General features: G+C 40.1%; 1 protein-coding gene across 3 annotated transcripts; it reads left to right on the top strand.

The window, feature by feature from the left end:
* Positions 1-191: 191 nt before the first annotated feature.
* Positions 192-27,705, top strand: LOC147799860 (uncharacterized). Of its 3 annotated transcripts, none has more exons than XM_087132496.1 (19): positions 9,262-9,813; positions 10,173-10,499; positions 11,555-11,821; positions 14,195-14,443; positions 14,766-15,125; positions 15,316-15,591; positions 15,739-15,972; positions 16,123-16,227; positions 16,644-16,771; positions 16,908-17,051; positions 17,142-17,541; positions 17,922-18,112; positions 18,361-18,513; positions 18,619-18,752; positions 20,145-20,244; positions 20,443-20,608; positions 21,052-21,118; positions 21,390-21,558; positions 23,270-27,705. In XM_087132496.1, exons 1-19 carry the CDS (start codon positions 9,711-9,713, stop codon positions 23,486-23,488), a joined length of 3,792 nt encoding a protein of 1,263 aa, XP_086988622.1. In that variant the 5' UTR covers positions 9,262-9,710; the 3' UTR covers positions 23,489-27,705. The 3 variants fall into 3 exon arrangements, with proteins under 3 accessions (XP_086988623.1, XP_086988622.1, XP_022088889.2); XM_022233197.2 differs by having other exon boundaries at positions 9,267-9,813; positions 21,288-21,558; XM_087132497.1 differs by lacking the exons at positions 20,145-20,244; positions 20,443-20,608; positions 21,052-21,118; positions 21,390-21,558; positions 23,270-27,705 and adding exons at positions 192-362; positions 19,074-20,134 and having other exon boundaries at positions 1,459-9,813.
* Positions 27,706-27,736: the final 31 nt, after the last annotated feature.

The following is a 27,736-nucleotide window of genomic DNA, read 5'->3' as shown; positions in this document are numbered from 1 at the left end:
GAAAAGTAGCTTAATTACAGAATCAATAACAGCAATTGTGCTAAATGTTTCTGCTTTACTTGCAGAACTTCTCTCTAATAACCAGCTCGCTCTAAGCGAAATTTTCATAGAATAATAACCTAGCTCCTCATGATGTGCTAGTCACAATTCTTGAAATAAATAACCACGCATCAATGTTCTTTCTTTGTTTATCACGCCACCAGATTTGACCCCGCCTACATTTACCACCGGTTGCCCACATGACTTTTATCGTCTAGTCAACGTCGACACTGAATCAGTCACAGTGTCCTGGCTTGCTGTGAAAGCGGCAGACCAAAGCAGGGAATGATTTGACGCTTGCAATTTCACCATGGCTGTAACAGGTCTGTATCCATCTCAGTTAAAAAATCCAATAAAAAGGCAAAGTCATAGTATCAAAGTATCTGTCGTCTGCTCATCGTCCAATGAGTAGGTCTTGAAGTAACAGTTGTGTTTTCTTTCTTGTCACAGAAAAGCAACATTTCAAGTGACAATATGGAACATACGTGATACTTTGACACATGATAATTAAATCCTCCTGAGTGGTAACTGACTGCAATTTTCAGCCATTCAAGCCACTGCCAATGTTGCATAACAAACTAAGTTAAATGATGTTTGTATAGGCAAATGACATGTTGATGTTTATTGTCTTATATGAGTTGCATCTCAAAGCAAACACTACAACGGACGAATAGAACTCACTATGAACTCAGTTATGATAGTCAGCCGGACTGAAATTTTACATGAAAGCCTGTTTTACTTTTTTGAATATGAACCCTAACTCCCTGAAATCATATTCAAACAGGATTTAGCGTTAATGTTATTTCCATCGTTACGGTTGTTTGTATGCTGGGGAGCTTTCGTTTGAAGTTGGATGATCTTTCAAAAACTGTTTACTGTATTTTATTTCTCATACCTCGTTCACAAGATTTTGTTCCTCTGTAATCTCTTTAGGCTGTAGTTTTTAAGCATGTAATCCTTTATCCTTAGGGGTCAAAATTATTTGTCCACTAAATATTACCGTCTCTTCGATACTGAGGATTTTGCTAATGTGTCCTGGAGCACGCCAGTTCTTAGGTTCAGTGGCATCAACCAAAGTGTCACGATCGAGACCAGGGACAAGGCTTCGATACTGGGACCACAGTGGTTACATATGAGGTTCTGGAAACGAGTTCTCGGTGTCAATTCTTTGTAAATGTTACAGGCGAGAGTGTACTAAGAATATTTCCCTTTAAAGGACCTTTACTTGTTTTTTTCGTTGACAAACTTGCTGAATATTCAAATTTTTAGAAAAATTAAATAACTTCGTGTTGTTTGGAGACTTACTTTGGTTGGTCAAGCGCTTGGTGATGCCGATCTGATTTGGGCCTTTGAATAGGGTTTGCTGGAAACAACTAGGCCTAGATCATTTTCACAAAAAGGTTATTTACTTCATAACAGACACCAATCCACCAAGATTCTTCCCAGCTTGCCCAGCTAAAATCTTTCATCTTGTGGACATCAACATTGAATCAGTTTATGTGTTCAGACCAGCGTTTAATGCATCAGATTCAAATCCACCGTTGCTATGGAAATCCAGCCATCAACATGGTGACGTGTTCCAATCTGGTGAGGTTAGCATGGTAACATAAAAGCTGATAGACCAAGAAGGAAACGCAGCATACTGTAACTTCACAGTGACCGTGACAGGTATGTTTCATAATGATAATCAACTGGAAACATGTTTGAGCATCATTTATTAGCCACGTTTTGCTTTCTCTCGCCTAAATTTTAGCTATTCAGTCTGAATCGGAGGATGTTGGGAGTTTTGATGATTCAGTCACAGATGACGAACAGTCGAGTCTATCAAATTAGTTGATGTGCCATATTCTTTAGATTTCAACCACCCCTGTAATTTTTGTATTACATAATGGAAACCACCGAGAGTAGCACTATTATAACAGATTTCATCTTTAATTTTCTCCAAGTAAAGTTGTGCAAGGGTCATCTGAAAGTGGTAAACTTATGCTGGTACAAAAGTGGAATAAAAATGAATGGTCTGTCCTTTGTCAAAGCTAATAATTTTTTTTTTACCTTTTTTCCTATAGATGATTTGCATGATTTGTTTTTTGAACACACGTTAACCAATTAATGTCCATTGAAGGAGATGAACCACTGAAGATTGACGCCATGATGACTAGTCTGGATACCTAGCCCGATGATTGTGACCACTCTACGAATCAAGGGTCCGGTATCACCCATTGTCCACGTGACCGAAACTGGGGAAATTCCTCCAGTTTTTTGGAAATAGCCGAAATATTCCCGGATGTAGTCCCGTCTACATCCGGCATGTTCAAATGGTACCGTTGACGTTCGGTTATTCCCAGCTGGACAGGTAGGCTAGCTGTTAAACATAAAGTCCCGTATCCTGATGGCAACTGTTGATGTTACAACATGCAGTCGTCTGGGATTCTTTGGGCAGGGAACCAGACTACATGATGACGTGATCAGACTGCAATTTATCGACATTTATTTGCTAATTCTTTTTACGATGTAAACACTTTGTTATCCTAGGTTTTACACGAACATCGAGATGAAGTAAATAATGACCCTACACTTTATTTTTTATGTAACATTTGACTTAGTGCATTACCTTAAAGGGACAAAGGACATTTGCACATCATGTGGACAGTCCTCAACCTTTCGATGGTATTATCACAACATTTTATGTTTGTAATCTAATGGGAGAGATTAGAAAATCGTCTTGAAACTTGTTCACAAACTTAAAGTGTGTTCTGCATTGCAAAAATGAAAGGACGTCACGATACTCTTTCTTGTTTTGAAGTTAAGCAATTACTTTCGTGAGGTATTTGTTAGCAATTTTTCCAAGTCAAATTATTATCTTTTTAAAGCATCCAATGAATTAAGATGGAATTTTAAACAATCGATGAACTTTTTCCCAAACTTTGAACACGTTTCCGGTCTGTTCTTCCGTATACCATACATTTAGCAAATCTGAATGACGTCAGATATTTTACATAAAGAGACCATTGTGATCTGTGGCCCCAGATAAACATCTAGTTGGATTAAGCCTACTATAAATTTTTGTGGTACTACTGCAGGTTTTAGTCTTCATTTTCAACCTCTCTAATGAAGTGATGATATATGGTTAAGTTCAATAAAAATTTGAAAAATTGAATTTTATATTTGTAGGTACCCGCACCATCGTACCTTATACCGTATTCAAAGGGACATTGAGGCACGCCAATGTACGCACAGTACATCATCTCAGAAGGAAGCCACTAGGTACGTCAGCTGGCGTACTGTTCACTGTGTTTGGTAGATCCTTGTAGTATGATAATTGACATACCGCTCACCATGTTGGTGAGAAGCTTATGGTTCAATTACTCTACGATTTCCAGTTTGGAAAACAAGTTTACACGTACGCCAATTGGCGTACCGCTCACCATCTTAGAAGGAAACTCGTAGGTACGCCAATTGGTGTACCGCTCACCGTCTTAGAAGGGAGCTTACGCCAATGGGCGTACCGCTCACCGTCTCAGAAAGAAACCTGTAGGTACGCCAATTGGCGTACCGCTTACCATGTTGGAAATTAAGCTCATGGTTCACTTACCTTACCATTTCAAGTTTTGAAAACAAGTTTACACTCACCATCCTAGAAGAAAGTTTGTAGGTACGCCAATTGGCGTACTGCTCACCGTTTAGAAAGAAACTTGTAGGTACGCCAATTATCACCATCGTAGAAAGAAACTTGTAGGTACGCCAATTAGCGTACCGCTTACCATGTTAGAAGGAAGCTCATGGTTGAATTACTTTACCATTTCCGGTTTTGAAAACAAGTTTACACTCACCATCTTAGAAAGAAGCTTGTGGGTACGCCAATTAATTGGCGTACTGCTCACCATTTTAAAAGTACGACACTGTGAGCTAGAAGTAGTATTTTGGTAGCATTTATCGTTCTATTTAAAATTTTGAGGAAATGTTTGTAAGCTTTCCCATTTTGAGCATAAAGACATATATATTTCGGAGAAATACAATTGTTTGTAAGAACACTGTGGCAAGTTTTGTAGAAGTGCTGCAAGTAGGGAGTAGTTTTGTTTTTTGTTTTTGTTTTTTGCAGTACGTAATGCTCTTTCGTTGCATTAAACTCAATTTCTTGGTATTTTGTTCTAAAGAGCAGGTTTTACATTTATTTGAATGAATTCCACAGCTTTTTGTCATTTTACCTCTGCAAAAATGAAATCTTTGAAATACGACTTCTAATTGCCTAACATTTTGCATTGAATAATGAGATATAGACATTTCCAATACAACCAAAATAGTTTCAATGTCCTTCCACACTCAAATTGGGAAGGTGGTTTATTTTAAGTATTCCAGGCTTCTCATATAATGGGCTTGTGTGAGTTAGATAACCTGTTTTTGATATTATCCGGACAACTTTCTTCTGCAAAAGAAACACCTTGATGCATTGAGAGGTCGAGCTGCCCCAGGTAAGAATGGCATATTTCAGGTAGAAAAGAATAAGGGTATTATACAAAGTGAAACGTACGGTTTCCGATAGAAATTAAATAACGGCAGTATTTTTGGAGATTTCAGTACACAAGACGTCGATATGTTTACTCCAAGTGAGATTCTCATCAATATGAACACCCGGGGATTTAGTACTTTTGACCTCGTTCTGCACGCAAACAGAGAAAAGGATTTTGTGTATAAATATACAATGTACTTATTTTGTCTAAAGTTAAAACTCATGGCATTTGTCTTGAGCAAATTAACAGAAAGTTTATTTCACAAGAGCCATTCATTCACCTTTACAAGTTCTATATTTAGATTACTAACGAACTGTATTCAAATTAGGATGGTTATATAACAGACTCGTGTCATCAGCAAAAGACAAACGGAAATGCAATAGGAAGAATTACAAATATCATTTACATATTTGATATACGATAAGGGACCTAAGCCCTGTGAAACACCACAGGTAATAGTACGAGGTGTTGAAGTGGTGGAATTAATTCAAACAAACTGCTTCCTACTTGACAAGTAAGTCCTGAAGGTGTCTCCCCATTTGCCAAAGTGAATGTCCAGCTAGCTTAGCTTGGACCGATGCGAGAGCGGTACGAACTAGCTCAGGGTGCTAGTGAGAGTCGTAGCGGCCCGTCACCGCTACGTCCGAACCAATTGCCGGGGGAGATACCCCCGTGTCCGTCGCCACCCTTGTCCTGCTAACTAGCCTCGGTTCTCCCCGTCTCTACGCTGAGCCAATGGTACATTGTGCGGCGATTGTATTATTGCAGTTATCACATTGCGGTATGAGTGAGCTGAGTGTGGTCGGTACCGTCCAGCTATTGCTAGTCACCGTGGTGGTCCGGGACAGCTCCCACCACGGCCCGGCCTGATGAGTGTAGCCTAGCTGTGCGATGCTACACACCCGTACCGTACCCACTCCGTCTGACTTGCGTTTCCAATGGTCTTGTCAAACCGTAGTTCAGTTGCACTTGCATACAGCTTCGCCCCTCTATAACTTTGCCTTTTATGTGTTGTTTTAAGTTAAGCTACACCTTCTTCAAAAATCACATTGAAATTTGATGAAGAAAAGTAAGAGCAATAAACCAACTATAGGCCTACAGTAGGACTGTCACCCTGACCTCGTTTCCGGTCCATCATTTAATGAATTGTTGACCCCAAATATCGATCACATCCTGTAGACACTAGTCAAGTCCATGCTACCATCGATTAGATATTAAGGGAACGCAGCACTATGTACGTGCAACACATACATGTATATACTGAGCATCAGTACGCGTTTACAAATGCACACGTTAGCTTCAAGAATACTAATGATGTAATTTATTCTACTTATGATGCAAAGGGGCTATACTAAGAAATGGCTATCTCGTGTGCATAGCAAAAAAAATTACGATTAAAAAGTCTTTTTATAGAGCACTAAATATCCTGCTTAGATTAGAAACTTATAGCAAAAACGATTCAATGGCATTTTCTGAAGAAAAAAAATTAACAAAGTAAGAAAACCCGAGAGAAAATAATCCTCAAAATCGCACCCCTCACACTTCTTGCCGCCAAGGCCATTTGTGCCCATACTTGCATAATTAAGAATATGTTAGTGAAAGGGTCTATCTGGCAGGCTTACCACAAAATTTTTGAGCATAACTCATGCGCTCAAATTATCATGAACAATTGCATATGCGCACTGCCGATAACCACAGTCTCAATGGCGAGCGGGCTTCGGCATTGTGTACGGGCATTCAATATTCATGAACATGAGCGCGTGAGGTATGCTCGCAATTTTTCGGGTAAGCCTGCCAGATGATTCTACAAGACTGTTTGTTTGTTTGTTGGGGTGTTGGGGTGTTTGTTTGTTTGTTTGTTTGTTTGTTTGTTTTCTGGCAGGTCGTCTCTTGTGAATATAGCGCCCTCTGCCGGTACTGCTATTTGGCTGTGCTCTCCAGCGCATGTCGTCTGCATGGTCAACCGGCCAAAACAGTAAAACTAGTCTTGGGGCAAGACTTGCGATTGGCCCCTGTACTGCTTGTTAAAATTGCATTGTTGTGTTAGAAGTTTCAGTGGTACTAGTTTTTCTTGTTTGTCTGTTTTGTTTGGTTGCTTAGCTTTGTTTAAACCATTATCTGTGTTCGGTTTCATCACACTGCAGAAAAGCAAGAGAAGCTGAAAAATCAAACTTTCATCACCTCTCCAAGGAAATAACAAGGGACAGGGCAACGACTCTTAGGGGAAACAGGACATTGTTCTGGCATAAAATATGCTTTCTCTATTGATTTTCTAAAGTGTAAATCCTGGATGGGAAAAAGACATGGCTTTGTATGAAATTTTTTTTTCCGCCAGAATACTTTAAGCAAAATTAATCTAGCATGATAAAAGATTACATAGATGAACTACATGTACCAAGTTTGGTTAGACATAGTAGGAGATTGAACCCGGATATAAAGTTTGGGTAGATGCAGAAGGTTAAAGTGTGTAACTATGTTATGTGTGTGTAATACGTTTTATATTTTATTGTGCTGGTTATTTATCCGTGGTGTATTTTTGTCGTAAATTGGGGGATGGGGAAAGTTGAGGGGATGACTTGCCGGGCCATGGAAATTTGAAGGGGGGGGGCTGATTCCATATAACACTTTAAAGTGGGCGATGTTCATGATACAGATGTACATCTGTAACATGTATTCCATTCCTGAAGGAATATATACGTACATTTCGGTCGTTTGCAAGTCGGAACAATTCATCACAATCCGTCTTCATTTTTGTCTCGCCACGAAAAAAATGGGAGATGATTCACTGACCTATCACCCGGTCTAAAAATGGGGATTTATAGTTATACCCCCATCGACCTGGGATTTACACCCGTGCTCTGCTTTAATCTGAAATGTACTAAAATTCATAACCTCAGTTGAAATTCTCAAAAATTATCTTGCCATAGCACCCACAAACGTAAAGTTAAGGCCCCAGGGTTGTATTTCGGTTTAAAGGATTCGGATTATTTCGCCTGATCTCTGTTGTCTGCAAGGATTGCATTTGCTAACCTTGCTACTGATTGTAACAATGAAGTTTGTATTGCTATGTAGCAATCTACCAGGATAAATAAAGATCTACTCCTTTGTCGCTTGAGTTTGTAATTTAAGCCAAATTGGGAACGGAGTTATCTACTGGACGCCTTTTGAATTTCACCCCCTCCACATTTTCGGGAGAATAGTATACAAACTGGCCCTGTAGGCCTATTCCTTAATAGTGAGTGTAAATTTCAGTGCTTACTGAGCATGTATGGTTCACTAACCTTATGGGCAAATAGAGGAATTAATATCCAAGTTCTGATTTGATTTTGATATCCGTTGGAAAGCATACATGCTCCAATCCAGGTCTTAAATACATTAGGCATATGTGCTATCATTGTGTCAGCTCTGTTTTCTTAACAACTGCCAAAGCGGACTGAGTGTTGTTCGACGTTCCGGGATCAGTGCCCCCAACCCGGATCAGTAACTGTTCAAGGATACTTATTTCGTCTTGATTATCTTAAAAAATGATAAAGATAGCGTAATGTATGCATGGGTCTTGGCCATGTACCTAGTGTGTCTGAACGTCAATACGAAGAAGTACTTCTGTGTTGTGATCAAATCCATCGAAGATCCGAGGCAAATTCTCTACCTCAATATCACCATTGCACAATTTATTTCACGCCAAATCTGCATGTGCCTGTCTGTCAGCTGATGTCTTTTGTACTCCATAACTTTGTGCAAATACAGAACAGTGTAGTACTTCTAATATTAAAAATATGCTTAAATTTGAATGAAGTATATTTTGAACGAATAGTTAAGCGATGGTATCACCATGCCCAACTCTTAGGAGGTTTGGGATATGTCCCCCATCCTTCCAAAAGGGGCCATAGGAACATACCCCACCTGCTTGTACTATGCGGACGGATCCCATGGAGAAACCCGATTTTATTTGGAAGAGAGGTAGCAGAAGGACATCAAATACAATGTCTCATGATAATTTATACTCCCATGACCCAACATTAACTTTTTAACCACTACCGTTCAGTAGTAGGTCTACGCATGGTTAGTGGAGTAACCCCCAACGGAGGCCGATGCTCGCCAGCACGCTTCCATTTTATCAAGGTTACCGTATTGGACGAAAAGAATAATCACTCACCTTCACTTTCCCCTTGAATATTTAGCAAACCCTGAGGTGCCCCGTAAAATTTAATCCTAGTGATGTTGCTGTTTGTAACCTTTGTGTAAGTATGGTGGTGGACATTTTGTTTCAGTTTTCCTTTTTCCTTTTCCTATTTTATCGTATTAAAATTAATCATCTTTGGCTCACGGAATCATTTGATTCACGTTTCAGTATAATATGATCCCACGACACTGTCGCTTTTGTGGGAGTGCTGGGTCTTCCACATATTGGCAGAATACAATCAATATTTTTATGATATGTGTCTTGCTTTTGCATATGACTTTCTTAACCTTTCATTTCATCATCACCAACTTTACTTATAGACACATAATTATTAACGTCAGTGATGAGAAATATTCTTATGATATGTGTCTTACTTTTGCCTATGACTCTCTCAACCTTTGACTTGTTCATTTCATCATTACTCACTTTACTTCTAGACACATAATAATTGACGTCAGGGATGAACACTGCCCCCAAGTTACATAACTTTCCAGCCCACACCCTAACAAGCAACCGGCAAGTATAACATCTGTTGTCATAAAACAATTAGTGTCCCAAAATACGTCCATTTCATATTGGTCCGATTGCTTGATTGCAGTATATAATTATTCTGCTTTGCCAGTATTGGCAAGCACCCAAGTGCATATCCTCCTTGCAAACAGGACTGTTGTACTTCCTCCTCCTGATAGAAACATGCGTAGTTCACTGCGGAGTCCAATAAGGAAATAAAACTTCAGTTACTGTTAGGGCTAGTCTAATGTCATTTGATTTCACTTTCGGATTTGACTCAAAGGCTACGCATCGGTTGCGGTAATGCCCGCGGAAACAATAGTTGTGTATATAAAAGCGATACTAAGTTGCGTCTCTTATTTAGTTTCACAGCTTCCAGGGACCAGCTCCAGAATACTTTCTTTCCTAGGACCCGAGAAAAGAACTTGTAAGAGCTTGGTAATCAGAATTGAATTCAGACGAAGGCAGTCATGAATGTCCTATGTGACGGAGCATCGAGTAACACGGTGTTTGCGTGTCTGGCCATTTTCGTTTTTTGTACCATCGGATGCAGATATGAAGTGGCAGCTTTAGGTAAGCTAAAAAAGCACCTTTTTCCTTTGCTAAATAAGCACGTATATAAAGCTAACGTTTTTTGTGAAAATGTACCACGGGTTTATACATAACTGAATGTTAGTAGTGCCCTTTCTAGGGTGCCTTAGCAGACTGAAGGTCAGATAAACAATATTGTCACTTTCTTAGTTCTCGCCCCTAAAGTGTCCCAGGCCCCGCCCCTGCTGGCTTGCAAGCGCTGCTGCTACGTTAAAAAGGGGTTAGGGCATTAGTAATTATAACTGTCATGTTTGTAGACCCAGCCAAGGCTAGAAAAGTGTTCATGCTAACAGATATCGACTTAAAATAAAGGTAAATGGTTTTTCGTTCTTCACTTTCAGCACCAGTCCGACTTGCAGACGGTAGTGTACCAACTGAGGGAAGAGTGGAAGTTTTCTACCAAGGCCAATGGGGTACAATATGTCATGACGGCTGGGGAATTGAGGAGGCCACGGTAGTCTGTCGCCAGCTTGGTAACTTACTTCCTGTGTTAATCTCTCACACTCACTTCGGATACGCCTCAGTGCCGATGTTGCTTGACGATGTTGTATGCACTGGAAGTGAAACAAGTATTGATCAGTGTATGCATAGAGAATGGGGAGATGTGGCCGGCTGTGGAACTCATAATGGCCGTACTACGGCAGGTGTAAGGTGTTCTCCTTCACGTGGTGAGTTACCCATTAATCAAGAGATTATGATGAGGATTGATTGATCAAAATCCTTGACGAAAATGTAAATTTCAACTCAAGACTGACTTGACACGCCCCCACATGATCGCAAAACGGCTCGACCAATAAAAAGAATCACTTATTCCGGCAAACAATTTGTTTTCTCTTAATGGTGCACTGCCAGAACCCTCAAATAGGAAAAATAACGTGCAATTTTTTCCGTAAATACCATATGATGAATAAGGTATCTCTTCTGACATGTAATTCTTTTTTATTTTACTTTTTGTTTTTTTTTGGGGGGGGAGGCAATGCAAATGCCAATCGTTTTAAAACGGTACTACACGATCGGGAGTAGAATAATGGGTAACAAACAAAATGCCAACCTCAGACCTAGATATGCCACTGCTTCCATTTATTATGGCCAGTATACGTGAGGCAAATCAATATTTCGTTATTACAGAAACATGTATAAGGATTTTTTCCTCACAAAGCGCTATCTCGCCACGGCCAAATACGTCATTAGATATCTCCGCGCGGTGAGAGGAAACTCACTGTGGCAAGATTTGAAAAAAAATTCTTGGTGGTAGCCTTTGCCCGCTTTCGTAGGAAGCAGACAGTGTTTGACTTTGAACATTGATGCTGCTTAACGGTTGCGTTGATGTTTATGAATACTTATTGCCAGGCGTGAATCTAGACGGGGTGGAGGTTGTTGGTATGTGGCCTAATAATTGTGGAAAACAGGTAGGCTATACTCGGGTCTCTTCTCATTGTTTGATCAGCTATGTTGGATCCATATTATTACAGAGCGCCCACTGTTGGTGGGTGGTGACATTACTGAGGTCAACCCCCCTGTTCATGGCAATTTTGGGATGGGTCCTAGGTAAGGTTCGAAGACCTTTGAAAAGCATAAGCCGTGTAGGTGTATTTATTTGTATGTCTGTTTGATAACAAAACAAGCAGATTAATAGCTTTCACCAAGGGTGAAAACTTAACGTACCAATAATATTTCCCAAAACCTCCTCCGGCAAATATCCTGGATCTGCTCCCTGTTGCAGGTGCTGAGCCCCCTGTCATTACCTGCCCAAATAGTCGGACGGTCGAGACTGATCCCAACCAGAACTTTGCCACTGTCTTCCTGCCTGACGCCTCGGCATCCGATAACAATGGATGGGTCGAGATCACAATTGAAGTAGGAAGTTCTACGTATCACGTAAATGACAGAGTCACTTTGGAAACTACAAATTCTCCATATGTGCTACAGTATACAGCAAGGGATGTCATTGACAACACTGCAAGATGCAGCATGGTTATCACTGTCATTGGTAAGATACGGTGTTAAATAATTGTATTCATCCCATGTTGTGGCTCTCGTGTGGACAATTTATTGGGTTCTTTAGAACATAAGACCGTAGCTCCTCTCCAATATGTATGAAACCAACCAACGTTTATCCATTTATCAACGATTAAACGGATTTTTAATTTAACACTTCATAGGCGTGCAGAGTAACACCAGTGGTGTTAAAGTAACACCATATGGTGTGGTCATCGGATAATACCAAAAAGTGTTGATGTTAACACCACAGGTTTTGCAGTAAATGAGTTATTCTTTTTATTGAAGGTTCCTCACTTTTTAGTTCACCATATGCACTATACGTCACTGTATGCAAACAATATTATGTCGCTAATTTGAGATGTGGAGGATGAGGGACCACTCAGAAGTTATAATCTGATGATCTTTCCACATGGCATATTGTAGTGGCCTGTGGTGAGAGCTAATTAATTGCACAGCCCGAAGGTCACATTGTGCCTTGAGCGCAAAGAGCCTCAAGCATCCACTTTAAATGTATTTTATCATTTCTTCCCAGTTAAAGACAATCAATTTTAATTTCCCTTCTTCCAGCGCATTGTGATACTCATCTAAACGTCGATGCTGAAAGAAAAGGAATTAAAAAATTTATTGGTGTCTTAGGCTTAAAAAAGGGGGGGGGGCCTAAGTTACCCTGGGTTTCGGGCAACATGGGCCAACTTTTGTTTTTGATCTTCATCAAAATGGGGCATGAAAATCAAAGTAAAAATGGTTACCATGGTTACCACAAACAACGAAAATGCTAAATAATGAATAACTGATTTCTAAATAAAATGATATTAAATACGTCCGCATCCACTGTACGTTTGAGAGAATAACAAAATTTCAAATCCTCTAGTGGTTACTAACCAAAGTTACCCCATGTCACGGTATCCATTCTTGCCTGCCCGGTAGGTTAGACAGACGGTACCAGCATGATCCAAACCAGAACTAGAAACTCTGACACAGCACTCCCACTTCCCTCCTATGCGTATGATAATTGAATTTTCCCTAGCACTTTCATTTTTAGCAGTATTATTAGTTAGTAACATTCCAACGTGAACAAAATCTTTTTGGCCCATCGATCATACTCACACAATGCAGCTTACTTTCAAGGGACGACACACTTAAAAGAGTAGCAATCCACGGTTGTGGTCAAATACGTCTGTACACTTGGACTAGGAGTGGAACAGTTAGTGGAACAGTTTTTACAGCCACAATATCCACATTATGTACATGGACCCGAATGTTATGTTTTTAAAGTACAGTGGATACTCCAGCGATCAGTCATTGAAGAGCGATGGTTGCCAGAAATACGTGGTCTTGTGACTTGTAATCAATGCTTAAAGTTCACAACTGTATTATTATAGCTTGACGTACATTGCGCGATCACGTTGTACAGGTCGGTTTAAAAAATAGTTGTTAGCAACGCAGAAAGTCCGCAAGATGTCTAGACGCAGACAGTCGAAGAAGAGACGCTGTAGGACGTCATTCCACCAAGTTATGAAACAAAATGGCGTCTGAAACTTTTCGCACTACATGCCTTTTTAGGTGTCACTGTTGCCTCTTGAAGTAAAACTGATTTTCCAGTTTGATGTCATTTTTTAATAGTGAGCTATTTTGTTTAAAAGTTTGGCTGCATATGCAATCAAAAAAGAGAAAATGGACAAACTGACTGGTACTAAGTGAGAGGAACGTCATTGTACGTCAGTCATGCCAGCGTGCATGTTCTAACCATAAAGCCCTGAAATTATATATAAATAGGAGGGTTGGACCATGTTAGCTTTAACGATGTTTCCATTGTTTCGGTCGTTGGTTTGTTCTGCCGATGAGCTTTCGTTTAAAGATGGGTGGTCTCTCAAAAACTGACTGCTTCATTTTATTATTCATAACTCGTTCGCCAGATTTATTTCTCAGGAATATCTTCAGACTCTAATCCTTTATTACCGGCGGTCAAAATCATTTGTCCACCAAAAACCACCGTCTCTATAAATCCTAACAACTTTGCAAATTTGTCTTGGAGCACGCCAGTTCTTAGCTTCAATGGCATCAATCAAAGTGTCACTGTCGTTAGTGATCGTGACCGTGGACAAGGATTCAACATTGGGACCACACTGGTTACATATGAGATTCTAGAAACGAGTTCTCGGTGTCAGTTCTCTGTAACTGTTACAGGTAAGAGTATATTGGGAGAGTGTTTTTTTTCCTTACAGGACCTTTTCTCTCGTTGACAAACGTAAAGATAGAAAATAAAACACATTTAAGTATGTACATGTTGATTGTAGGCTTACTTTGGTTAGTCAAGCGCTGGTATTTGAATTCACAAAAAAGGTTATTTACCTCATAACAGACACCAATCCGCCAAGATTCTTCCCAGATTGCCCGGGTAACATCTTTCGTCTCGTCAACATTGGCATCCAATCCGTATCTGTGTCATGGCCAGCGTTTAATGCATCAGATTCAAGCCCACCGTTGCTATGGAACTCCAGCCATCAACCTGGAGACGTGTTCCAAACTGGTGAGATAACAGTGGTAGCATACAAGGTGATGGACCAAAAAGGAAACTCAGCATACTGTAACTTCACAGTGACAGTGACAGGTATGTTTCATATGAAAATTAGCTGGAAACAAATTTGAGTACCATATATCACCCACGTTTAGTGTTCTCTCACCTAAATTTTGGCTACATTTATTGCAATATTATTGAATTCATTAACCTTATGGCAGTATTTGAGCCACCCTTCCAAAAAGCGGGAAGTCCTTTCCCTCTAATTACCTGGAAGTCATGGGATGACATGACTTTGTCTTTACCCTATTGAACGCGTATTATAATTTTCCTTTGGTTTACTGAGTACTCAAATATGCTCCTTTATGCATGTGCCAATTTTAATTGTTGGCAATGTCCACCTCTGATAATGCAGGTGTAGATTTCCAATGTCCGGCCAATATCACAGTGGCCACGGACCCTGGTATCAGCACAACATCTGTTTCATGGATGCAACCCAAGGTGACATTCAACTCAATGAATGGCCAAGCTTCAACCACAGAGAATGGGAGTGGCTTTTATGAAGATGATGAGGACTATAACTACGATGGTGGTGATGGTAGCAGTGGCAATCGTATCAACGGAAGTGCTGTTTACCAACGAGACAATGGAGAGACAGGAGTTCGATTACAATCAGACCATCAGCCAGGAGACCTCTTCAGTATCGGAGCTACTCAGGTGATCTACCAAGTCCAAGAGACTGAGATAGAATGCCGATTCCATGTCATCGTCGGGGGTAAGAGTAACTTCATATAATTCGTTCCAGCTTAAGGCCAGGCATTAGTGCTTCTTTTTAATTAAAAAACCAAAAACTGACCGTTCCATCCTACATTCCATCCTACACATCCCATTCAACAGAAAATCCCTCCAATCATGGTTTGTCACAGTGGCTAACAATTATACTGAATGCGTGTCAACTTTCTTAGATGACGAACCTCCGAAGGTATCTGGCTGTCCAGATGACGTCATCATTCCTGTCACTTCATCCTCCCAGCTGGTGACCCACTCATGGATTCCTCCAATCCTTACTGACAACTCCGGCCAAGATGTCAGTGTGACATTCAACTGCTTACCAACCACTTTCAGTGAATGTAACCGAGCAGGGAATGGGTCCTTTTCTGTAGGAGATACAACGGTGAGATACACCGCCAGGGATAAGTCTGGGAACAGGAATGTTTGCGCGTTTAATGTTACAGTTACAGGTTTGTGTTTGTTTTATCTGTGCTTCTTTATTTTAGTCTTCAGTAGAAATTTTCTTTATGAAGAACAAGGATAGAAGTGGAAGACCTGTGTGACGGACAGGTGTTGATAGTTCGGTCTTCGGTCAATCAACGTTCGTTTTTCCCCAGAGGTGAATCTTGTCTGCCCTGCGAATATCACCGCATTTGCAAGTCCCGGTTCAACAACAACCAGTATAAGCTGGTCAGAACCGGTTGTGAGTGGATGGAAGGGAGAAACCAACTTCACCTCAAACTACAGCCCTGGGATGACGTTACCGATAGGAACCTACCGTGTCAGCTATCAGCAGTGGTTTGCAGCATATGACTTGCTCCTAGAGTGTTCATTCTTTGTGGGTGTAGAAGGTAAGACATATATGCAAGTTTTAAAAAATCCTTTGCATCCTTCAACTGGTTTGATCCCCTTTGTTTATTTGCTTGGTTCTTTATTTGGTTGCCGGAGGATAACAATGGAAATAAATTACTAAATGCTTTCATATGTTTCGACGGTTGTAGGTCAGTGTCCAGCCAGTATCACCAGCGACAGATTACGATGGCCGGTGGCAGTAGCCGGATCAGTGGCTAAGTCTGTGAAGCGATGCGCACTGAAGACGGCAAACGGTTAGACTGAAATCCGTCATTTTGTAGTTACCTTTCCATGGTAAAGTACTTCTTGTTCAATTACATCTTGGTACTTTGTCTCTAGACCGTTGCCTTTACTCCGTCCATCCCCTTGTTTTTCTTTTTAACTGTGGTGTTTTGACAAATCTATACATGAATGTGTGAAACTGGACTTTCGGGTAGGAGGACTTTGGAACAATTTTAATTAAAGTGTTCGGATCCACTCCTCCTTTCAATCTTGTCACCATGCACCAGTTCGCATAGACTCCGTATACACTTTCAAAATGATGATTACAAGCACATCTCTGTTTGTTTTGAAATTTTATTTGTACAATTAATTTGACAAATGTCAATCAATCAGTTTTAGGCATTCATTCATTTTAGGCAAATGTTAACTTTATATTTCTCCCGTAAAGCTGGTCAGCCTGTCGCTGTAAGGAACTGTTCGAAGGAAGAAGCTCCTTTGTTCTTTCGATGGGAGAAGCACGCAAATCGCAGCTGTGGTGAAGTCAAGACAGAGGTCTCTCTTGAAAACGTTATTGAGGTAATTCTTTTCCGTAGATTTCTGAATTTCATCCCAGATGCAACAAAGTTCACGTTATCATTTATAAAGTTCTTTTTTTTAAATAAACTTGATAACCTTGAAGTTCGATGCCGCTATAATAGTGTCTTTATGACAGGTGGAGGTTAGCGAGGGTAATGCACTTGAAGTAGCTGGGTTTCTGGCCAGTCAGACGTCCAAGTCATCTGAGGATGCACAAGATATCGAGGCGGTCTCCAGCATTTTGGAGAATATTGCCGAAGCGGGATCGGGAGATACAGAGGTATATGAAATCTATTCCGTAGAGAGGACTTTACCCATTCAAGTTGATAGGATGATGTAAACTGTGACTTATTTCGTGATTTCATTGAAGGTGACTGAGCTCGTGCTCGAAACTGTCAGCAATGTCATCCTTACTGTTGGGACAACTGCCGATACCGAGTCACAACCCACGAAAATTGATGCCGAAAGCTCCTCCGCCATCGTCCAGTCCGTAGCGGCCCAAATCTCTTTAACTCTTCAGCAGGAGGGGCAGGTCAGTATACGACAGGACTCCATCCACGTCGAGGCGGTCAGTTTGGATCCCATGCTGGCAACGGAAGGTCTTAGTTTCGCTTCCGTGAAACAGTCCACCACACCTGAGCCTGAACAGGGGCCACTTGCTGGTACTGAGGTCAAGACATTAAATTCTACCGTGATACCCAAGGATCTTGATGTCTTAGCTTCAGCTCAATTACCTAGCAACATTATTGGCTTGTTACAATCGCCTAATGGTAAAGTATATAGTAAACATCCAGAAATATTTATGGTGATATGGCGACAGGTGCAGTTTAAATGCAACTAGCGCTGTATACACTCTAGTCTTTCTGCGAGACCTTCTGGATTGTTCTTACCATCCGGTAAAAACATACAAGAGAAATAGAACTATAAATGTTGGGTTTATGGTCATTGTTAGTGTCTTTAAAGGCTGCAAGAATTTCACTCTATAACTGTTTATAATATAATTTTGTATAATTGTTTGATCTAAATGTTCAAGACTGGCTTGAGTCTTCTTTAGCTACAGTATTGATTAGAGTTAATTGCCTTACGTTGCATTTTAGGTTATGTGAAGAAAGACTCATTGATTTTCTGGAGTCAATTCCTTCAAATGCAGACAACACTTCTGCCCAGCTCCAAGCAAGTTTCCTGATTTACGCGGATGACAGCTTGTTCCAGTCTGCTTCAATCAGAAAGTACCGAGGAGAGAATAACTCAACTCGTAAGGTCGCTGGAGCTGTTGTCTCACTGACTGTGGAAAATGTTAAACTTGTCAACCTTACTGAACCACTTGTCGTTGAATTCAAGGTGATTAATGAAATAACTTCATTTACTATTAACTAAATAAATAGAGATAATTAAAATTATCTTCTTTACTGACAACTTTATTTAACACCCCAAAAAGGCGTTCCAATTCCCTCCAGTCTTTGCATCAGAGATTTCCATAATTCAGTGGAGATCAATCGCACACTGCTCGTATGTTATTAAAAATTACGTTTAAAAGTGAATTTCATTCCAGTGTGGTCAATTTGTAAGTCTTTTGGTGTCCCAATCAGGAGGAATCAAGCGACGTCCATTGCGTGTCTTGGAATTTTGAGCTTGAAGACGGCGTTGGTGATTGGACAACGGCTGGCTGCGAGCTTGTTGAAGCGACCAATGACAGAGTCAAGTGTAACTGCACCCATGCCACCAACTTTGCCATCCTTGTGGTAGGCGCTTCAAATAATGTAAAGAAAATAATTAAACATACAACATCATTATTTCATTTCAGCGTTGAAATACATTTGCACAGTTTTATATTTTGTTTTGCAAAGGATGTGAAGGGCCAAGTCCCCGATGATGACGATCACGCTCCTTCAAAGAAGGCTCTCGATATCATCAGTCAGGTTGGCTGTGTTTTTTCCATCATAGCTCTGACTATTACGGTGGTCATTTACCTGACTATCAGGTGAGAGAAGCAAATGAAATCTTGTTGAAATGTCTGTTTAATACAGGGTGTCCCAGAAAAAAAACCAAACCCTGAGGAAAGGGGTTAATATGTCCAACCCATGAGATATGATTATAATGTACAAGGATCTCCGAAAAATTGTCTTGAAAATGGGGCATCTGAACTCATTTATAACACTTTGAATAAACCAGTGAATGAGGTTGTCCTCTGTCATGCTGGATATGATATCAGGGGCACACCGATTATTTACACATTATGTAATACACAGTTAATAATTATGCACTGACACCTTCCGCGTGTCCGCCTTCCCTTTCAATGCAGAGTTTACAACGGCGGCGCATGTCAGCCACAGCTCGTCTCACCAATGCAGGCAGGGTCATGTCTTAAGATGTCGACCTCCTGTTGAATGCGACCTCGTGGGTCTTGGATGTTAGTAGTGGATTGGTGAAAACTTTGTCCTTCAGAGAAAAAAAAATCACACAGGGTGAGATCCGGAGAACAGGGTGGCCATTCAGTTGGATTGTTCAGCGCAATTACTCGATCTGGGAACCGTTCCCGCAGGAGATTCCCCACAGGGTGCCCCTTCTTTGGCCCACCACAGATGTCAGAAAACACAATTTTCATGCCGTTGAAAATGAAGTTGGAGTACCACGTCTTCGTTGATCATGTGCAAGTACCGTTCACCATTCATATTCCTTTCGAAAATGAATGGTCCAATAAAGATACCATTCCCACACAGTCCTACCCAAACGGTGATCTTCTCACGACTCATGTTGGTTTCAAAGTTAAAATTTGGCGGGTGCCCCTTCAGTGCCTATTCGACGTTGTTGTGGGTGTTAACTTCTCCGTTCATCCCAAATGCTGCCTCATCACCGATTGTCAACCATTCAAGAAACTTTTCATTGGCTTGAAAGCGGTCCAGGAGCCACTGAGCAAACTCCCGTCTCCTCCTGAAGTCTCCACGCAAAAGTTGGTGACGGATGTGCATTTGGTATAGATGGAACTCAAGGTCGAACTGCACTATGCGGCTAAACGAAGAATGGGACTGTCCAAGTCCCAAGCATGACAGAGGACAACCTCATTCACTGGTTTATCCAAAGTGTTACAACTGAGTTCGGATGCCCCATTTTCAAGACAATGGTGTTCAGTCATTTATGAAAGGAGGGATACCATCAAGGTATCATTAGAAAGAATACTGCTTCTACTTTTCGGAGATCCTTATACATTATAATCATATCTCATGGTTTGGGCATATTAACCCCTTTTCTCAGGGTTTGGTTTTTTGGGGGGACACCCTGTATAATGGTGTCCACTACTGGTTGACCGACGCTGGAGCTATTACTTGAAGTTGATTTAATCGATAAAAATTTAAATTGTTAATCTTGTGTTTAGGAAACTGCGAAGCGGCAAATCTCGACAGATTTTCATCCACTTTTGCTTTTCTTTGCTGATGTTGTACATCATTTTCTTGGCTGGCGTTGATAATGCTAAGGTGAGTAATTACCAGGGTGTCCTTTGCTGCAAGGTAGATGTTCGTTGTCACTTATGCATGTAGTCTAAAAGGAAAAAAATCATCTTCAAGTTCATATTTAAAAAAGTTGTTTTATCGCTGTTAACTTTCTATTGAATCCATAACATTGCATTTTAATTTGGAGCACTGTAGTGTGCGCAATATGCTTTTTGTTTTCAGGGATCTGGAGGTGGTTGTGTGTTTGTTGCTGCTTTACTCCACTACTTGACTCTGACCACTATGATGTGGATGGCTGTTGAAGCCAGGAACATGTACGTCAGCACAGTGAAAGTCTTCCCAGAAGACACTCCTCGATACATGCTAAAGGCAAGCCTCATTGCTTGGGGTGAGTTTTTGTCTCAATGCAACAAATTTTCTGGTCCAGTCCTTAGATTTATTTATTAACCACACCTAACAACATAAAAATGCCACTTAAAGGAATGGTATAATATCAAATAAATAGAATTGATATATAAATATATGTACAGAACATCAAATTTGAAAAAAGACAAAATAAAACACTAACCTAAAACATGTAGCTAGATAGTTTAAACAGCAGAAGGTATTGGCCAAATAACATGGAATGTTGTTGGAAAGGGCTGTCACCTGTAAAGAGATGACGAAACCACTCTCCCTCACAGAGTAAATGACAGAAATCTAGATGAAATTGTGATGTCTGTAAAAGAGAACTGCTAAAAAAGATAAACAGTGAGACTTGTACGGATTTGTTAGAAAACAGTGTTAGCAAAAATAATCTTCACTCTGCCGCGGCTTTTATTCCAATTTCAGGAACACCGTTGATAGTACTGACAATCACCTTGGCAGCAGCGACACATCACTACATCAACGACCATTAGTAAGTTGATCCTTTGATGTACAATAACATACATGTGTTACAGTGTCCTCTTTCTTGTTGTTTTATTTCGATTTACATAAATTACTAGGACACATCGAAATAAGATAGGCCTACATCCATTTACATAGTTTGAAATCATATCGAATGCCCTGTCTTTTGTTTATCATAGCTGTTTCCTGCGACCTGGTCTTGTGCTGTACATTGGTCTCCTTACTCCCATCGGTCTCATCCTCATCCATAACATCGTCACCTTTGTCCTTGTCATGCGCAGTCTCCTGAAGGTCAAAGAGGTATCACGCTCCCAGCAGATCTCCAAACGCCTCCACAATGCTGTGGGTATCTCTGTCCTCATGGGACTGACCTGGTGTTTTGGGTTCCTGGCCATCAACGAGGCGGCATTCGCCTTTCAACTAATCTTCTGTCTGGCCAACTCCTTCCAGGTAGGTGACAAATATTCAGAACTATTACATCTGATCTTTTTAGGAGTTGGAACTGCTGTGCCTTCTCCTCAAAAGCAACCTTGCGGTATACTTTATAGTCACTCAGTCCATTTTGTTAACATGATGTCAGTGTGGGCACCGGGACGGACTCTGTGTTAAGTGGCCCCATGTGTTTATACAAGGCATTATTTACGAAGACGGTGCCAGGACCAGGCAGTGGAATGTTGTTTTTTTTTTATCACTGACAGCCTTTGGGACCTTTTCAGAGGCCTGTTTCGGCTGTCTCTGAGGTGTTATTTTGGTGGAGGGAGGTGTTGTGGCTTGGCCGACACATGGCAAGACACCCCCCCCCCAAAATCGGGATAGTCTGGAAAACAAGGTCCCTGACTATTGACTATGGAGGACGAAAAGTGGCCATCTGCTTTTCTGCTGTCAGAACGGTAGAAAAGCAGATTTTAAGTTATGGTAACTTGCAATTTCAACTTTCCTAATTTTCTGCCTCCTCAAAAAGTAGAACAAACATTGTTTGGTTATGCATCCTTCTATTTTTCTACTTCAAGAAAAGCAGATTTTTTTTCTTCTCTGCTCGCGGCCGAAAAGCAGCCATCTGCTTTCCTCCTTTTGAGCAGGCAGAAATTAGAATCAAATGTTTCGACAACAACTGTGAATTCTACTTTTTTGCTTTTTTTATACCGGAGGAGCAATTTTACATAGACGGCCGAAAAGTGGCCATCTGCGTTTTGGCTTTTCAAGGGCCATGAATGGGGTCGTGAACCTCAGGTTAAGACCATTTCCTTTTGGGGGGATTGAAGACGTATAAATCAATATTAACAGTCCTTGGCCCAATCAAGCTGGATGAAAGTTGTAAAACTGTGCTTCCTTTGAGATGCTGTTTTCTCTGCCTCACAGGGAAACTGATACTGCCGTATAGGATTGGTCGGCATAAAGCTTTGCTGAGTATTGCTTTCTATACGTCTTCACTCCCCCCGAACGGAAATGGTCGTAACCTACAGGTTCGTGACCTCATTCACTGCCCTTTGAGGACAGAAAGCAGATTGCCACTTTCCGGCCACCTATGTAAAATCTGCTTTTCCGGTATTGCAAAAGCAGAACAGATAAATTCACAAGTGTCGTCAAAACGTTCAATCCACTTTCCTGCTTGTTTGACAGGTAAAAAGCAGATGGTCACTTTTCGGCCGCCATCAAAAAGAGGAAAAGTAAAACTACTTTAGTAGTAGCAGAAAAGCAGAAAGTAGAAAAATGCATTCTATAATAAAATGTCATTCTGCTTTTGAGGTAGTAGAAAAGTAGAAACGTCCAAAATTGCATGTTACAAATACGTAAATCTGCTTTTCTACTTTTCTGAAAGCAGAAAAGCTTATGGCCTCTTTTTGTCCTCCGTACCCTGACGGTACTTCGATGTACTTTTTGCAGGTTTTACGAGCTGTACAGGCTAGAGGACAACCACTGAAATATTTTCATACAAAATGAAAATGCGTCGCAGGGATTTATTTTATTAAATTAAGGATGTAGTCAACTCCATCACTAAGCCCATCACAAGTCATCCTGTGTTCAGCAACGTGGAATTGTGCGTGCTTGTTGTGCAGTTTGAAGTGTGACTTGTGATGGACTCTGCAATGCTTTGTGGTAGCTTGCTACAGCATGGCCACTTTATAGTTTGATTAGTTGCAATCGTTTGCTTCCGTTGCAGGGTGTTTTTGTGTTCATCCTGTTTTGTGTTCGTCGTGAAGAAGTTCGCACGGCCCTGGCTCCGTACATGAGACGTATCTGCTGTGGCAGGGAATGCCATCTGCCCATGATGCACCCTGACAAGTCAACAGATGCTGAAATGGTTTCTACTGCAGCGCATACACAGCAGTCATCCGGGCCAAGTGCCAATTTGGATATGTCCATTACAACACCACAGTGAAAACCGTGCATTGAGCTACTGCAGGCAAGATGTCGCGATTCACAATCGGGGTCCTGTATTATGCATACATTTAACATGCTGTAACCTGTTTCAAATCGTTCTAAAGATTCTCGTCATCCTCTTGCAGTTTGATCTCTGAGTTGTTTGTAGTTAGTTTTTTCTAGAAATGGGGAGAGAAACAAACCCGCGTGCACGTTTTAAGATGTGTATTGAGATATTCTGTGATTGAATAAAGCTTTTACACTGTTTGTTAGACTGGAAAGTTCCTGAGTATATATTAATAAAATATAATATGCTGCATAAATAGTTACGAGACAACCCAGTGTTCATGTTAAATCTGCTCGTATTTATTACAATACGAATATGTAAAATCTAGAAACGACACTGTGTTTCATAGCTATATATAGCCTATGGAAAAAAGAAAACAAAAAAATTGTACCAAAGTATCAATTTTAGACAATAAATATGGATAATTGCTTATCTTAACGAGATGCAAGCAAGTAGATGTATTTAAATTTCGTGGACACCATGAATCATCCCCTGAAAACAGAGCATACTGGTCAGAGTATCGTGATTTGTCACTTCATTCTCAGGATACAGACAGCTGAAAATGTTACATATTTCTGCAAATATTGATATGATTTTGAATTCATTACGTACCACTTGTTCGTTTTGTGCCATTTATGCGGCTTGGCTGATATAAAAACTGCTACTTATTCTAGGTTCCTGACGTCGGAAAGTACAAAGAGATTAATTTGTTGAAGGAAATAATTATTTGAAGTTTACGAACGAGTGCCTCTTTTTTCGTGGCTTCTTAGAAGGCCACGCAAGCACTGCATAACGCATAAGTTGGACTACATTCAAATTCATCAGAACATTTAATAGAACTTGGTCATTAGTTTCAAATTATCCGTTTTTGAATGTTAGGCCTACTTATAACATTTCAGTGGGGATAGGTTTTGCAATTGAATAAGGCTCCACATTATACAGTTTGATTTCCAGTTGTACTATTCGGTAGTCATGTTAGAAGCCGCCAATGTTGGTCAAGAATAATCAGAATATTTATAGACGCCAGATAGTTTAACTGGGACCAGTAGGTGAATACTTGAATGTACAGTGGTATGAAATATTACTCTGTTGATCTGTAATCAGAAGTTTTTTCTCCTAATTTCCTTTAATCCACACTATGACATACGGCATTAGAGGAGACGGTTTCATCTAATGTTACTAATTTCATATTATGTCCTGGTAATCGAGCAGCCAGGATTTCCATTAGTTTCGATTCTGATTGGACTTCTGTAATTTCCTGATCTTTCCCGGCATCTACTGCAGAATATAGGGTTGCTGTTTGTTTTTAAATTTCATCCTACAAAATTTCAGGAAAGCATAACCACTGTGGTTTATGTTGGGAAGGTGTCAACCTTGCACGCTTCATGTACTCAAATCGTTCCTGAGTTGTTGGACAAATGCTATTGTCAGCCTCGTTTATTTTTACAATAAAATTATAAGCTACGTTATTCTGTCGTTCCTCCATTGGATAGATATCTGACAAGTGTGAATTGTTTTAAAATATTGTCGTGAATCGTTTTCTGCAGAGCATTTCTGTGTTTTCTGTTCCTCTTGTCGGAAAAGTGTTTCATTAGGGTTTGCCAATCCCACACAGCTGGCCGTGTTGGCGTTGCAAGGTGGGAGTTAGTAATAAATGAAATAAAAAATATTTCGAGTAACTCTCACTGCACTTCAGACTATTGTTAGTTTCTATTCCGACCGCAAAGAGTTGTACTTGGATCTTAATAATGCCTGCATATTCTGTCCCAATTGAAGAGCTTAGTTTTGATGTCTTTGTATTTAAGATCTAAGGCAAATGTTTTTCCTCAATATCACCATTGCATAATATTTTTTGCCCCGAACCTCTGATAGTTTGTTGGTGCATATCTTCTCGGTCTCCGTAGGCACATTAAACAACCTGTCAGTTAACACTTCAACTTTTGTGGGGTTTTTTTTTTTTTGTTCCACATTCCATGGACTTAAAGGTAGAATGATTAGTGTTTATTGTGCAACAATAGTTGGACTCTGTTCAAATTCATCACAATATTTAATAGAACTTGGTCAATAGTTTAAAATTATCCGTTTTTGAATGTTAGGCCTACTTATAACATTGCAGTGTTATTTTGGACAATAGTCTTTGGGGATAAGTTTTGCAATTGAATAAGGTTCCACATTATACAGTTTGATTTCCAGTTGTACTATTCGGTAGTCATGTTAGAAGCCGCCAATGTTTGGTCAAGAATAATCAGAATATTTATAGACGCCAGATAGTTTAACTGGGACCAGTAGGTGAATACTTGAATGTACAGTGATATGAAATATTACTCTGTTGATCTGTAATCACAAGTTTTTTCTCCTAATTTCCTTTAATACACACTATGACATACGGCATTAGAGGACACGGTTTCATGTAATGTTACTAATTTCATATTATGTCCTGGTAATCGAGCAGCCAGGATTTCCATTAGTTTCGATTCTGATTGGACTTCTGTAATTTCCTGATCTTTCCCGGCATCTACTGCAGAATATAGGGTTGCTGTTTGTTTTTAAATTTCATCCTACAAAATTTCAGGAAAGCATAACCACTGTGTTCTATGTTGGGAAGGTGTCAACCTTGCACGCTTCATGCACTCAAATCGTTCCTGAGTTGTTGGACAAATGCCATTGTCAGCCTCGTTTATTTTTACAATAAAATTATAAGCTACGTTATTCTGTCGTTCCTCCATTGGATAGATATCTGACAAGTGTGAATTGTTTTAAAATATTGTCGTGAATCGTTTTCTGCAGAGCATTTCTGTGTTTTCTGTTCCTCTTGTCGGAAAAGTGTTTCATTAGGGTTTGCCAATCCCACACAGCTGGCCGTGTTGGCGTTGCAAGGTGGGAGTTAGTAATAAATGAAATAAAAAATATTTCGAGTAACTCTCACTGCACTTCAGACTATTGTTAGTTTCTATTCCGACCGCAAAGAGTTGTACTTGGATCTTAATAATGCCTGCATATTCTGTCCCAATTGAAGAGCTTAGTTTTGATGTCTTTGTATTTAAGATCCAAGGCAAATGTTTTTCCTCAATATCACCATTGCATAATATTTTTCGCCCCGAACCTCTGATAGTTTGTTGGTGCATATCTTCTCGGTCTCCGTAGGCACATTAAACAACCTGTCAGTTAACACTTCAACTTTTGTGGGTTTTTTTTTTTTTTTGTTCCACATTCCATGGACTTAAAGGTAGAATGATTAGTGTTTATTGTGCAACAATAGTTGGACTATGTTCAAATTCATCACAATATTTAATAGAACTTGGTCAATAGTTTAAAATTATCCGTTTTTGAATGTTAGGCCTACTTATAACATTGCAGTGTTATTTTGGACAATAGTCTTTGGGGATAAGTTTTGCAATTGAATAAGGTTCCACATTATACAGTTTGATTTCCAGTTGTACTATTCGGTAGTCATGTTAGAAGCCGCCAATGTTTGGTCAAGAATAATCAGAATATTTATAGACGCCAGATAGTTTAACTGGGACCAATAGGTGAATACTTGAATGTACAGTGATATGAAATATTACTCTGTTGATCTGTAATCACAAGTTTTTTCTCCTAATTTCCTTTAATCCACACTATGACATACGGCATTAGAGGACACGGTTTCATGTAATGTTACTAATTTCATATTATGTCCTGGTAATCGAGCAGCCAGGATTCCCATTAGATTCGATTCTGATTGGATTTCTGTAATTTCCTGATCTTTCCCGGCATCTACTGCAGAATATAGGGTTGCTGTTTGTTTTTAAATTTCATCCTACAAAATTTCAGGAAAGCATAACCACTGTGGTTTATGTTGGGAAGGTGTCAACCTTGCACGCTTCATGTACTCAAATCGTTCCTGAGTTATTGGACAAATGCTATTGTCAGCCTCGTTTATTTTTACAATAAAATTATAAGCTACGTTATTCTGTCGTTCCTCCATTGGGTAGATATCTGACAAGTGTGAATTGTTTTAAAATATTGTCGTGAATCGTTTTCTGCAGAGCATTTCTGTGTTTTCTGTTCCTCTTGTCGGAAAAGTGTTTCATTAGGGTTTGCCAATCCCACACAGCTGGTCGTGTTGGCGTTGCAAGGTGGGAGTTAGTAATAAATGAAATAAAAAATATTTCGAGTAACTCACTGCACTTCAGACTATTGTTAGTTTCTATTCCGACC

This window comes from Acanthaster planci, linkage group LG02 (assembly GCF_054643075.1).
Source record: "Acanthaster planci isolate LZ-2023a linkage group LG02, COTS_SCS, whole genome shotgun sequence".
Lineage (NCBI taxonomy): Eukaryota > Metazoa > Echinodermata > Asteroidea > Valvatida > Acanthasteridae > Acanthaster > Acanthaster planci.
The sequence above is the reverse complement of the archived record's forward strand: the minus strand, read 5'-3'. Positions and strand labels throughout refer to the sequence as shown.